General features: G+C 44.4%; 1 protein-coding gene across 3 annotated transcripts in view; it reads right to left on the bottom strand.

Annotated features, from left to right (window-relative positions):
* LOC139541953 (MAGUK p55 subfamily member 2-like) overlaps nucleotides 1–15,666 on the bottom strand; it is an 88,553-nt gene that overhangs the window by 30,384 nt on the left and 42,503 nt on the right. For all 3 annotated transcript variants that reach the window (XM_071346886.1, XM_071346884.1, XM_071346885.1), the window contains one exon: nucleotides 3,809–3,909. In XM_071346886.1, the coding sequence (XP_071202987.1) occupies nucleotides 3,809–3,909 (101 nt within the window). The remainder of the gene's footprint in view (nucleotides 1–3,808; nucleotides 3,910–15,666) is intronic.

The raw sequence follows: 15,666 nt of genomic DNA, 5'->3' as shown, positions 1-15,666 counted from the left end.
AAATCACATTGTATGATTTTTAAATAATTAATTTGCATTTTATTGCATGACATAAGTATTTGATCACCTACCAACCAGTAAGAATTCCGGCTCTCACAGACCTGTTAGTTTTTCTTTAAGAAGCCCTCCTGTTCTCCACTCATTACCTGTATTAACTGCACCTGTTTGAACTCGTTACCTGTATAAAAGACACCTGTCCACACACTCAATCAAACAGATTCCAACCTCTCCACAATGGCCAAGACCAGAGAGCTGTGTAAGGACATCAGGGATAAAATTGTAGACCTGCACAAGGCTGGGATGGGCTACAGGACAATAGGCAAGCAGCTTGGTGAGAAGGAAACAACTGTTGGCGCAATTATTAGAAAATGGAAGAAGTTCAAGATGACGGTCAATCACCCTCGGTCTGGGGCTCCATGCAAGATTTCACCTCGTGGGGCATCAATGATCATGAGGAAGGTGAGGGATCAGCCCAGAACTACACGGCAGGACCTGGTCAATGACCTGAAGAGAGCTGGGACCACAGTCTCAAAGAAAACCATTAGTAACACACTACGCCGTCATGGATTAAAATCCTGCAGCGCACGCAAGGTCCCCCTGCTTAAGCCAGTGCATGTCCAGGCCCGTCTGAAGTTTGCCAATGACCATCTGGATGATCCAGAGGAGGAATGGGAGAAGGTCATGTGGTCTGATGAGACAAAAATAGAGCTTTTTGGTCTAACTCCACTCGCCGTGTTTGGAGGAAGAAGAAGTATGAGTACAACCCCAAGAACACCATCCCAACCGTGAAGCATGGAGGTGGAAACATCATTCTTTGGGGATGCTTTTCTGCAAAGGGGACAGGACGACTGCACCGTATTGAGGGGAGGATGGATGGGGCCATGTATCGCGAGATCTTGGCCAACAACCTCCTTCCCTCAGTAAGAGCATTGAAGATGGGTCGTGGCTGGGTCTTCCAGCATGACAACGACACGAAGCACACAGCCATGGCAACTAAGGAGTGGCTCCGTAAGAAGCATCTCAAGGTCCTGGAGTGGCCTAGCCAGTCTCCAGACCTGAACCCAATAGAAAATCTTTGGAGGGAGCTGAAAGTCCGTATTGCCCAGCGACAGCCCCGAAACCTGAAGGATCTGGAGAAGATCTGTAGGGAGGAGTGGGCCAAAATCCCTGCTGCAGTGTGTGCAAACCTAGTCAAGAACTACAGGAAACGTATGATCTCTGTAATTGCAAACAAAGGTTTCTGTACCAAATATTAAGTTCTGCTTTTCTGATGTATCAAATACTTATGTCATGCAATAAAATGCAAATTAATTACTTAAAAATCATACAATGTGATTTTCTGGATTTTTGTTTTAGATTCCGTCTCTCATAGTTGAAGTGTACCTATGATAAAAATTACAGACCTCTACATGCTTTGTAAGTAGGAAAACCTGCAAAATCGGCAGTGTATCAAATACTTGTTCTCCCCACTGTATATATCTCACCCCATCGTTTCGCTACACCCGCCATAACATCTGCTAAATGTGTGTATGTATGACATTTGATTTAATAGTACAGAATATTGCTGAATACACATAGTGCCCTGTTCAAAAGTAGTGCACTGTAAGGAATAGGGTGCCCTTTCAGATGAGGCCACGTAATATATTCAATTTATTCTTTACCGTGAATATTATACAATAGACCTGCTACTGTCTCAAGTCCTTGAACATAGACCAGTGTTCTTGCATCTGAGGATTAATCATTGATGAGGTTCCCCATCGATAGATAGACACAATGGGCACACACACAGATAATACATCTCTCTCTCTCTCTCTCTCTCTCTCTCTCTCTCTCTCTCTCTCTCTCTCTCTCTCTCTCTCTCTCTCTCTCTCTCTCTCTCTCTCTCTCTCTCTCTCTCTCTTTTTTATTGATTATTTCACTTTTGTTTATTATCTATTTCACTTGCTTTGTAAATGTTTATTTCGCATGCCAATAAACTCTTACATTGAAATTGAGAGCGAAAGTGAGAGAGCGAGGGGCCCTGTTCTTTTCTTCAACTGGAGGCATTTGATGCAGTGCTCCCCGAAGAGCTCTCATCTTCGTATCTCTCCCAGAAAACTCTGTCTGCATGCTCTCTATAGGAGAGCAAGAAAGACCACACAGCACTATTGGGCCTGCGAGTCTGTTCTTTCTCTAAGCGCAAGGAAAAGAACACAGTATCCCCCAGGACATGGTATTGTGAAAGCTCAGAGCTTCTCTCAGTTCCTAGGCCTCAACTGCATTTGATTGGATGACGCAACAATTACGACTATGTTGTAATGTTTATAATTACAATGTTAATGTCAAGGTTGATTTGTTCATTTCATAATGAAAACGAAAAAAAATTGCATTGAATAATTTTGATGGTTGACTTTTCATTCTAGTAGCTCTTGTAAAAGTAAAATCATTTTATACCTTACACGTTAACCCACTGTTCCCCGGGCGCCGAAGACGTGGATGTCGATTACGGCAGCCCCCCGCACCTCTCTGATTCAGAGGGGTTGGGTTAAATGCTGAAGACACATTTCAGTTGAATGCATTCAGTTGTACTGACTAGGTATCCCCCTTTGCCTTTCCCTTCACTCGTGGGAATTTGCCTAAATAGGAATAAGGCCATATTTGGAATAGGGATAAATTGAAATGTTTTTTTACAGAAGAAAAACATTTGCATAACCATGGTAACAATTCTAAGGGAACAGTTTGAAGATTATGGGAAAATTGTTAGACTAAAGAGTACACAACAGTTCACCTGACACAAGACTGAATGGAAGAATTACACTGTTGATTGTATGTGCATTTTACATTTACTGTACATTTGTTGATAACAAAATCTGAAAATACTCTGGATACATTTAGTAACATGATAAGAATATTCTTGGAAAATTTACGGTAGGTGCAACTAATGTTCCTCTAAACACAGATCCCCCCTGGATTGACGCACAGAAGAAATATCAGCCCGCGCAGAGAAGCGCGAGATTGAACTACACTCAACTTTCAAGAGTTTTCCCCGTTTCTAGAGTTTTCCCCCTGTTAACACTATCAACTTTTCCCTTTACTGGGGGAATTGTGATCGAATCAATGCAATATTAGCCACTTTCAATGCAACATACCTGATGAAAACATACCATGCAAGACTTAGCATGCAAAACTAACTATGAAAGAGATTTTGTTGTAGGCAGAGCACATCTGAGTAGGATTCTATTGCATTGACAGGCAAGACTCAGGAACATCCTCTACACAGACTGGTGTGCCATAACCAATCAGAGCTGCAGTAGGCCTATTTGCAAATAGACCATTGCCATATATGGCTCTGTGCCATTGACTTTGAACTGGACTGTTTTAACAGAACGAGCGGTTGTGAGTAGATGTGCTTGTTTTGAGATCAAAGCGAGAGCTACATGTAGCCACGTGTGCACATTTGTACATTTGTTCATATCCTTTGCTAGCTAATTAGTTATTAGCTCAGTTATAGATCATTTGTAGTCAGCAATGGGGAGAGTGATTGCTTCTTACAAGAGCACAAAATGTGTGCATTTTTCTAGACATCTTTGAAAAGCGAGTCAGGTAAAGAGCTTTTTTTGTCTTAAAGGGGCAGTGCTGTATTTTGAGGCAGGCTTGAATAAGCTAAGTAGCCAATAGGCAATAAAATGCATCATTATTCCCATACCATTATTACGATTCTCTGTAATAATGGTATGGGAATAATGATGCATTTTATTTTGTAAAGTGGTTTCTTGCATCAAAAAACACCATAGACAAGTAGGTATACTGTAGGTACATATATTCTCACCACGGGGCTCTCCATGATGCCTTTGAGGAAGATGAGGTCCAGGTCATTGGCCATGGTGGAGCTGGTGCTGTTACTCAGAGTGTCCATAACCTGCTGCATGGCTGAAGACAAACACAGAGAGGACAGTTAGGACTACAGGTTACTCACCGTTCCACTTTTCCAATGTGTGCAAAGCTGTCATCAAGGCAAAGGGTGGCAACTTTGAAGAATCTCAAATATAAAATATATTTTTTGTTTGACATTTTTTTGGTTACTACATGATTCCATATGTGTTATTTCATAGTGTTGATGTCTTCACTATTATTCTACAATGAAGAAAATAGTAAAAATAAAGAAAATCCCTTTAATGAGTAGGTGTTCTAAAACTTTTGACCGGTAGTGTATGTACTTGCTGGTTTTACGCACCTACTAACCCTTTGGGAGAGTCCCATGGTTTTCTTATGATTAGTCTCACACACACATATACACACGCACACGCACACACACACACGCACACGCACACACACACACACACACACACACACACACACACACACACACACACACACACACACACAGAGAGAGAGACAGACAGAGCAATTTCACCACTGTCATTCCCTTCCCTTTGAAGTCTCTTTCTGTCAGTGTTAACAGCATCTTACTTCCCTTCTTCCTCAGTCTCTCTCTCTTTTATCTCTCCGATGTAGTCACAGTAGGGAGAGACGGGGGGCAGCGGGAACTGTACAATCTGACAAAGTCACGTCGACAACTCTACTTGTATTACTAGAAAGGTTGGCAGTGCAGTTGGTCCACTGGTTTTACATAACAAAAGGGACGCATTAAAGTAAAGTTGACTGACTAGTGGCGTGTATTCATGGATGCCAAGGGAAGCCAGGCTTCCCCGAAAAATGTAACTAGATTTATTTTTATTTTTTATCTCTCGTCTCTCTGTGTTTCATAAATGTCCTTCAATTCGCAAGAGGCTGAATGTTTCACTGGAGAAAGCATCAGAGCGAACGAAACAGCACCCCTCTGTCTCAGTATGTGCAGCATATCTATCTGATGCTGTCTGGTCAGAAAGAGTATGACATTGTTGCCGCCGCAAAAGCCAGCAAGCATTTGGTCTCCCTTGATAAAAAAAAACAAAAAATAATAGCCAATCAGCGCTGAGCTAAACTGCATGAGCTCAGCTGTAAATGGTCCTGGGGCACCAAAAAAAGTATCAAGGGAAGCCAGTTTGGATTTGGCTTCAGACCAATCACATTACAAGCAAAACGTCATTATTGACAGAAAGAAACTTGAATTGTTGCTGTTGTTGTTGTTTTGTTGTCCTCCGGTGGCTAGCAAGCTATCTCAAATCAAATCAAAGTTTATTTGTCACGTGCGCCGAATACAACTAGACCTTACAGTAAAATGTTTACTTACAATAGTGCAAAAAAAGATATTAGGTGAACAATAGGTAGGTAAAGAAATAAAACAACAGTAAAAAGACAGGCTATATACAGTAGCGAGGCTATAAAAGTAGCGAGGCTACATACAGACACCGGTTAGTCAGGCTGATTGAGGTAGTATGTACATGTAGATATGGTTAAAGTGACTATGCATATATGATGAACAGAGAGTAGCAGTAGCGTAAAAGAGGGGTTGGCGGGTGTTGGGTGGGACACAATGCAGAGAGCCCAGTTAGCCAATGTGCGGGAGCACTGGTTGGTCGGCCCAATTGAGGTAGTATGTACATGAATGTATAGCTAAAGTGACTATGCATATATGATAAACAGAGAGTAGCAGCAGTTTAAAAAGAGGGGTGGGGGGGACACACAATGCAAATAGTCCTGGAAGCCATTTGATTACCTGTTCAGGAGTAGGGCCTTCCTCTGACACCGCCTGGTGTAGAGGTCCTGGATGGCAGACAGCTTAGCCCCAGTGATGTACTGGGCTGTACGCACTACCCTCTATAGTGCCTTGCAGTCAGAGGCCGAGCAATTGCCGTACCAGGCAGTAATGCAACCAGTCAGGATGCTCTCGATGTTGCAGCTGTAGAACCTTTTGAGGATCTCAGGACCCATGCCAAATCTTTTTAGTTTCCTGAGGGGGAATAGGCTTTGTCGTGCCCTCTTCACGGCTGCCTTGGTGTGTTTGTACCATTATAGTTTGTTGTTGATGTGGACACCAAAGAACTTGAAGCTGTTTGGACCATTCTAGTTTGTTGTTGATGTGGACACCAAAGAACTTGAAGCTCTCAACCTGCTCCACTACAGCCCCGTCGGTGAGAATGGGGGCGTGCTCGGTCCTCCTTTTCCTGTAGTCCACAATCATCTCCTTAGTCTTGGTTACGTTGAGGGATAGGTTGTTATTCTGGTACCACCCGGGCAGGTCTCTGACCTCCTCCCTATAGGCTGTCTCGTCGTTGTCGGTGATCAGGCCTACCACTGTTGTGTCGTCTGCAAACTTGATGGTGTTGATGTCGTACCTGGCCATGCAGTCGTGGGTGAACAGGGAGTACAGGAGGGGACTGAGCACGCACCCCTGGGGAGCTCCAGTGTTGAGGATCAGCGTGGCAGATGTGTTGCTACCTACCCTCACCACCTGGGGGCGGCCCGTCAGGAAGTCCAGGATCCAGTTGCAGAGGAGGTGTTTTTAGTCCCAGGATCTAAAATTGTTCCTTTCCTAAATTAGTCATGGACGGAGATAGGGATTTGGACTTGTGGATTTATTTTATTCTCCATACTGGCCAATGATTATAACGGCGATTCTGATCCAAACATAAATTCATACATTGTGTCCCTGGCCTGAGAGGATGGAAGTTCAACATGTAGCTAGATGTAATATGCTAATGTTAACTAGCTAGCCTGGCGTATCATTGCCCATGAAAGGAAGTTAGGCTAGAAAGAAAGTATTTTAGCCAGGTAGCATAGGACAACAAAAAATAAAAGCATGTACTGTATGACAGAGTGATAGACCGTTTCATCAATATGAAAGAGAGGAGGATGGCATTGGCGTTTCTCTACAAGTTGGGTGAGTCGACATGTTCTTTCTACTTGCACGCACGTACGCACACACACCACACACATAAATCAGTACCATGGACAGCCACGTCATATTTAGCTAACGTTGATTGGACTAAACTGTTTTTGGTATCTTTTAGTTGTCACTGTATTAGACTAAGCATACATGATTAGATGTTGAAGTTGAAATGGTGCTGGAATGGAGGAGGCAGCTCCTGTTTTCTTTGCAACTTGCGGTAACTCTCTGTGGTTCTAAATCAATAGTTGTTTAGTCATCCGAAAATGTCAGAAACATGACCTTGCTTGACCCTGCTGTAGGTCATGTAACTGCTTGTTACACGCAATATGTTTTGTGGACTTCACTGGGTGTTGCTCTCCGGTTTTGTAATGAAACAAATGTGTGGTTGTGACGCTCGTCTGAAGAGGTGGACCAAGATGCAGCGTGGGGTAGGTTAATCATATTCTTTAATGATAACCAGCAAAACCAAGAAAGAGAAAACCAACGAAACGTCCAGCCTTGTAGGGCTCAACAGCAACAATACAAGAACAAGATCCCACAACATAGGTGGGAAAAAAGGCTACCTAAGTATGATTCCCAATCAGAGACAATGATAGACAGCTGCGTCTGATTGGGAACCACACTCGGCCAAACAAAGAAATACAAAACATAGAATGTCCACCCCACATCACACCCTGACCTAACTAAATAGAGAAATAAAACGGCTCTCTCAGGTCAGGGCGTGACAGTGGTTGAATTTTTTTCTGCCACTGTGTCTTTTTATTGTCTCGCCGTTAGGCCTAGAGTGGTTCTTCTTGCCACAGATTTCTATGGCACGTTATTTAAGCATCATCCATTGTTGCCAGAATGACGCAATTTACCACAATCTGCCACAATCTGCCACCATCTACCACAAATGGTTGTGGCATAAGCTCAAAACTTTTAAAGGAAGAACCACTGTATACATAGCCTAACGGCATCAAGGCATATTAACTAATTATAGAGCAAACAACGCAATCATCACAACACATAGGTTGCAATATGGCTTTTTGATTTTACCCATGTACCGCTCCTGTGACTAACTATCACTGACTGACTGATTTTTATTTAACCAGGTATGTCATTGAGAACACATTCTCTTTTACAATAACAACCTGGCTGACTGAACGATGGAGTCAGTGGCTTTTGTTCTCAGAACTTTATTCATCCCTCATTTTGTTGGATAGCTTTTTGTTCATCTTCACTGTCTTGTCCCATCACCAACAAATAGCAATGCAACAGACATGTCAATTGTTAGAGAAGTCACAGTGGGAATCCACGAAAGTTATTTTGCCCATGTCATCACTTCCTAAAAAGGCATCCCTCTCTAACGAGGGTGTGATATGTCACTCAGAGAGGATCTGTCCAATTGTAGCACAGCTAAGCAGTTTAATTAGCTCCCTTAGGAGTGCCTGTGCTGCAGTTTGGAGACACACAGACCCTGGATCATGCCTCCCACTATAATATTGTTTGCGCCTAACCACAGATCTAGGATCAGATTACCCTCTCCTCAATCCTAACAAGATGCTAACCTTAACAAGATCCTAACCTTAACAACACATCCGTCACACTGATCCTCAACACAAGGGCCCCTCAGGGGTAATGATCAGTCTCCTCCTGTACTCCCTGTTCACTCATGACTGCATGGCCAGGTACGACTCCAAAACCATTATTAAGTTTGCAGACGACACAACAGTGGTAGGCCTGATCACCGACAACGACGAGACAGCCTATAGGGAGGAGGTCAGAGATCTGGCCGTGTGGTTCCAGGACAACAACCTCTCCCTCAATGTGATTAAGACAAAGGAGATGATTGTGGACTACAGGAAAAAGAGGACCGAGCACGCCCCCATTTTCATCGACGGGGCTGCAGTGGAGCAGTTTGAGAGCTTCAAGTTCCTTGGTGTCCACATCACCAACAAACTAACATGGTCCAAGCACACCAAGACAGTTGTGAAAAGGGGACGACAAAATCTATTCCCCCTCAGGAGACTGAAAAGATTTGGCATGGGTCTTCAGATCCTCAAAAGGTTCTACAGCTGCACCATTGAGTTGCATCATCACTGCCTGGTATGGCAACTGCTCGGCCTCCGACCGCAAGGCACTACAGAGGGTAGTGAGAACGGCCCAGGACGTCACTGTGGCCAAGCTTCCAGGACCTCTATACCAGGCGGTGTCAGAGGAAGGCCCTAAAAATTGTCAAAGACTCCAGCCACCCTAGTCATAGACTGTTCTCTCTGCTACCGCACGGCAAGCGGTTCCGGAGCGCCAAGTCTAGGTCCAAGAGGCTTCTAAACAGCTTCTATCCCCAAGCCATAAGACTGAACATCTAATCAAATGGCTACCCAGACTATTTGCATTGCCCCCCCTCTCTTAAACCGCTGCTACTCTCTGTTATCATCTATGCATAGTCACTTTAATAATTCTACCTACATGTACATATTACCTCAACTAACCCCTGTATATAGTCTCGCTATTGTTATTGTGCTGCTGTTCTTTAATTACTTGTTACTTTTATTTCTTATTCTTATCCGTAATTTTTTTAACTGCATTGTTGATTAGGGGCTCATAAATAAGCATTTCACTGTAAGGTCTACACCTGTTGTATTCGGCACATGTGACTAATAACATTTGATTTGATTTGATAATCATTGGGGTTATGAAAAACATCTGACCCCATATCAGTGGTTACGAGTAACTTCTACTAATTCCACCTCACTCCATAACACTAGCTCTGAAGGCAAAGAGGGGACTAGAAGACATCAAATATAGAGAGGAGAGAAGTTGTGTATCTTTTCCATTACGTGAGGATCAGTGTGACACAAGGTCAAAAGTGACAAGTAGTTCTGTACTCACATCACTATAGAGACACTTCACAGCAAGGCTGTAAGGAGCTCTGTCAAGGTCAGCCATTCATTGTACATCAGACACAGCCTTGACTTGTTAAGATGAATGGAAGTCACATACGTACACTATAGTCTTCTCTAAATCCTCAAGCATGCCACTTTTTAAGAGGAACACACTATGAATCACACACACAAATGATTATTTTTCTTTTTTTTTTACCTTTATTTAACTAGCCTAGGAAGAGTGAGTTAACTGCCTTGTTCAGGGGCAGAACAACAGATTTGTACCTTGTCAGTTTGGGGATTCAATCTTGCAACCTTCCAGTTACTAGTCCAACGCTCTAACCACTAGGCTACCTGCCGCCCCAATTGACGGACGACGGATCTGTTACCACATAATCAGAACGATACTGTTCATCTTCAAGCGAATACAAGCAACTGTCTGTTGCGTAACCTATCATCTTTTAACACCTGTCCTATCATTACAGACCTCTCCTCAATAATAGAGACATTAGTGTAGTAATACACTAATGTCTCAGAGGAAATACCGTACACCTGGCTACCGTGTCAGCATGCACTGTGCCCGGCCCGCCACAGGTGTCGCTAGTGCGCGATGGGACAAGGACATCCCTGCCGTCCAAACCCTCCCCTAACCCGGACGACGCTGGGCCAATTGTGCATCACGCCATGGGTCTCCCGGTTGCGGCTGGCTGCGACAGAACCTGGACTCAAACCCAGAATCTCTAGTGGCACAGCTAGCACTGCGATGCAGTGCCTTAGACCACTGCGCCACTCGGGAGGCCCTACTGTAGTAATACTGACCCTTGACAGGTTCTGCAGCTTCAACACTTCCACCCCCAGCTGTCAGCAGCAAAACATGAGGATTAAAGATGCAGCCCTTGTCTTCATTTGGCTTTCACAAGACAGGAAGGAAGACAGAAAGAGAGGAAGTAAGGCCATAATTAAAAAACCCAGTCTCCATCTGCTTCCCTAAACAAAGAATTATGTGTGCAGTGGTGAAGGCTCGTTATCCCTCCCCTCTTCCCCCTAAACCCCTACTGTCATCTGGAGATCTGGAGCGGAGGTTGCCAGATTGGAGAACAGATCAAACTGCCGACCCAGCTTTTACAGGCCCTGTATAATTCTCTTTAATAACCAACACTCACCACAGTGTGCCCACTCTACACTTTTACAATAAATGTTGGTTCTACTACTTTGCTTCGGCTTCACACAGGGTTTGTTTACACTTTAGTTTACTGGGCCCTTCCTTGCTTCTCTCATATTACCGCGCTCTCTCCCTCTCGCCTTTTCAGTCTCGCTATCTCTCCCTCTCTCTCTCCTCACATTCCCTCCTGTTCCTATTCCCGTCAGTTCCTACAATTCTGACAACATCATGTAACGCTACATAGTCGGCTCTTTCAATGGATTGAATAAGATAATAAGGAGAGCTAGCTCACAGACAGGGGAAATATGTAGCCTAGCCATGCTTTTCGATGAGGTTTTCTGCTGTTTTGGAATAGGTTTGATGTCTAGGCAAATTACGAGCGAAATGTGACGCGATAAGAGAATAAGGGACCTATTGTATTATTCAGAAAGATTATTAAAAATCCAACTTGGCCTACTTCTTGTGTCTCGCTGCATGTCAGTTGCCAGATTGGGTTGCCTCGCTCACTTTTCCTGACACACTACAACAAAAAGTGTAGTAGTTTCAAGTTATTAGTCGCTTACTTGCAGGTTCTTTCTCGACAATGCGACAACAATAAAATATAAGAATATGAACATAAAGTAAATCGTTCAGTAGAATAGAATAAACATTTGAGCATAAGTATAATACAGGAAGGCACAATTTATAGTCCAATATTTACCCTGTTTTGGGGAAGGGGGGGATTGAGAGGCAAGCGTTTCAATTGTGCAGTATTTAGCAATCATGCTGTAATAAGAGTCTGGCAGCAGCAGTTGTGATGCGTTTGTAGCATGAACGTGTGTGTGTGTGTGTGCGTGGTGTGTGTGTGTGTGTGTGCGCGTGTGTGCGGGCGGTCAGTCCAGTTCTGATGGCTTGTAGATAGAAACTGTCCCTGAGCCTGTCGGTATCAGACCTCACGCTCGGGTACAGTCTGCCCGTATAAAAAAAGAGACATAATAGAAAAAGAATAACACAAGGAATAAATGAACAATGAGTAACTATAGCTTGGCGACATACATATAGGTAGGGATAAAGTGGCAAGGCAACAGGATAGATAATAAACAGTAGCAGCAGCGTATGTGATGAGTCAAACGATTTAGTGCAAAAGGGGTCAATGCAGATAGTTAAATAGTTAACCAATAGCAACTGGACTAACTATTTGTCTTAGCATGGTGGATGTTTCGTTGCCGATCCTCACAACCTGGGGGTGGCTTGGGGGTAGACGCTGTTCAGGGTCCTGTCGGTTCCAGGCTAGTACCGCTTGCTATGGTTCCAGACATCGGTACCGCTTGTCATGCGGTAGCAGAGAGACCAGTCTATGACTTGGGTGGCTGGAGTCTTCGACAATTTTTAGGGCCTTCGACTGACACCGCCTAGTATAGAGGTCTTGGACAGCAGGGAGCTCGGCCCCAGTGACGTACTGGGCAGTACACACTACCCTCTGCAGTGCCTTGCGGTCGGAGGCCGAGCAGTTGCCATACCAAGCGGTGAGGCAGCCAGTCAAGATGCTCTCAATGGTGCAGCTTTATAACTTTTTGAGGATCTGAGGGCCCATGCTGAATCTTTTCAGCCTCCTGAGGAGGAAGAGGCGTTGTCCTGCCTTTCTTTACGACTGTGTTGGTGTGTGTGGACCATGATAATTCCTTAGTGATGTGGACACTGAGGAACTTGGCCCACTCCAATACAGCCCCCTCGATGTGGATGGTGGTGTGCTCGGCCACTCCATTTCCTGCAGTCCACGACTGTTGTCCTGGCACCACACTGCCAGGTCACTGACCTCCTCCCTATAGGCTGTCTCATCGTTGTCGGTGATCAGGCCAACCACCGTCGTGTTGTCAGCAACCTTAATGATGGTGTTGGAAAAGTGTGTGGCCACGCAGTCGTAGGTGAGCAGGGAGTACAGGAGGGGACTAAGCATGCACCCCTGATGAGCCCCCTTGTTGAGAGTCAGTGTGGTGGATGTTTCGTTGCCTACCCTCACCCCCTGGGGACGACCCATCAGAAGTCAAGGATCCAGTTGCAGAGGGAGCTGTTCAGTCCCTGGGTCCTGAGCTTAGTGATGAGCTTGGAGGGCTGAATGCTGAGCTATAGTCAAAGAGCGAGTCAGCCTATCGGGAGGAAGCAAGTGGTGTCATGACAACAACCTCCTTCTCAACGTCAGCAAAACAAAGGAGTTGATTGTTGACCTAAGAACGGGACTGCAGTAGAGAGAGTATGCAGTTTTAAGTTCCTCAGCATCTACATCACTGAGGACTTGTCATGGACCAACAACAAAAACAACTCTTGTCAAGAGGGAGCAACAGCCTCTCTACTTTCTAAGGCGGCTGAAGAAATTCGTCATGCCACCCCCGGTCCTCTCCAAATACTACTGCTGCACCATCGAGAGCGTCCTGACCGGTTGCATCACGGCCTGGTACGGGAATTGCTGCTTCCATGACGGCAAGGCCCTCCAGTGCGTGGTGAAGATGGCCCAGTACATCACTGGGACAGTGCTCCCACCCATCCAGGACATCTACTCGAAACACTGCCTGAGGAAGTCATGCAGCATCATCAAGGACCCCACACACCGCAGCCACGAGCTGTTCTCCCCCCTTACCGTTGGGCAGACGGTATTGGAGCATGAGGTCTGATACCAAGAGACTCAGAGACAGTTTCTATCTACAAGACATCAGACTGCTGAACACTTGAACTGAACTGACCACCTGTTCTGATTCTCCACACCTTAGCACACATGCACTCACTCATGCACACACCCACACAGGCATACACAGACACATATACAATGGGTGTACAAAACATTAGGAACACCTTCCTAATATTGAGTTGCACCACCTTTTGCCCTCAGAACAGCCTAAATTCGTTGGGGCATGGACTCTACAAGGTGTTGAAAGCGTTCCAAAGAGATGTTGGCCCATGTTGACTCCAATGCTTCCCACAGTTGTGTCAAGTTGGCCGGATGTCCTTTGGGTGGTGGACCATTCTTGATGCACACAGTAAACTGTTGAGCGTGAATAATCCATGCAGCATTGCAGTTCTTGACACACTCAAACCACTTATATCTTTTGAAAGTGTGGAACTGTGGGAAGCATTGGAGTCAACATAGGCCAGAATCCCTGTGGAACGCTTTCGACACCTTGTAGAGCATGCCTCAATTAATTGAGGCTCTTCTGAGGGCAAAAGGGGCGCAGCTCAATATTAAGAAGGTGTTCCTAATGTTTTATACACTCAGTGTATTACTCTACCAAGAACAGGCTCTACTAGTAGCTAAAAGGAATAGGTCAGGTAAATCAAGTCACTCTACCAATAAAAGCAGGAAGTTGTCAAAAAAAACTAGCCTCACGCTTGACTTAATCCCAGTTTAACAGGGAAACAGAGTGAACATTGAGTCTACTACAGCAGTCAGTGGGATTACCACATTCCACCCGCTTCATTAACATCCTAAAATGGCCGACAGACGGAGACTTGGCCGCTAGCCAATCACAAAAGGTAAAACTATTGTCAAATAATGCTCCCTCCTTGTCCGTTTCTGCCCAAAACAACCGCATGAGGCCACAGGTGACCAGCCTGTGACTGTTAAAAGCTTCAGTTGATCTCACGGGGAAGCTGCTACGGTCCCAATATGTACATCAATGGCATAACGAAAACCACACAGTGGGTTTACTGGGTTGTAATAACCTCTGTTTGCTTAAGAGAAACAGGTAGACATCTTTAAACTAGAAAATACCTGAAAATATAATAGAGAGAGGGGACTACCTTGAGTCACCCAGCATTCATGCATTATCATACTGGTCACCTCAACAACAACAAGAAGCTGCAATTAAAGCTCCAATGTTCTGTGTCACCGAACCATTCAGAGGTGTTATTGCTTGTGGTTCTGGTATGGGAACACAGTGGGGAACATTAACCTCGTAGTATTAGCAGAGGCAACCGGTTGCTATGGAGCTCTGTGGCTCAAGTGAGTGAGACAGGGGCAGTGGGTGTTTTATGTTGTGTAGTGACTGTTCTGAGATCTGTCTGTTGTTGCCAGACATATGTCAGACGAGTTGCCTAAAGTGCGTGCAGATCTCAATATGGAGCGTCTGACAATAACAACAGGATGTACTGTGGATGTTGTTTTTTTAGAGGATTGAAGGATGTAGGAAATACAGACTAATAATGTCTATAGACGAAGCTATGGCTTAAACATTTGAGTTTGCTGAAGAACTACAGAGTAATTCACACTGGCATGTCTTGAGAGTCTTAACAGGTAGTGTTTCTGTAGGCTATTTGGGTAGTTTCCTTCTTTCCTTCGTTCCTTCTTCGACTTTGCTCCCTCATGAGCTGTTTGATACGACTGTAAGGAATTGCTGTTAAATGGCTTTTAAGAAGTAAGTGCACTGCCGTGGAGCGATTTATAAATCAAATACATTTCATATGAACAATTACTGACACCCTAAATTGCCTAAATGATCTATCGGCAGAAAGACTTTTACAACATTAGAGTTGACCGAGAAATGATGAAACAGTTCGAGGCAGTAGACATAACATAATAATATTCCCTGCTTTGCTACGGAGTTGTGTAATTAAACTAAGGCCTCCAGTAAAGATGATGACTGTCAGTGGACAATATTCAGTAAATCTTTTGGATTGGAGCTTATTCCTGAGTGGTATGTCACTGATTAGCAATTTTTGATGGAACATGCACTTTGAATCACTAGCTTTCATTATTGTATGTGCCGTGTTTCTGAACTTGGAACCCTTGAAGAAAAGCCTTAAATTCCCACTTTCAACCAACATCTAGACTACATCAAATATAATTCAAAACGCCA

The sequence above is a fragment of the Salvelinus alpinus genome, chromosome 17 (assembly GCF_045679555.1).
Source record: "Salvelinus alpinus chromosome 17, SLU_Salpinus.1, whole genome shotgun sequence".
NCBI lineage: Eukaryota > Metazoa > Chordata > Actinopteri > Salmoniformes > Salmonidae > Salvelinus > Salvelinus alpinus.
Note: the sequence above shows the minus strand (reverse complement) of the source record. Positions and strands in the feature narration are given on the sequence as shown.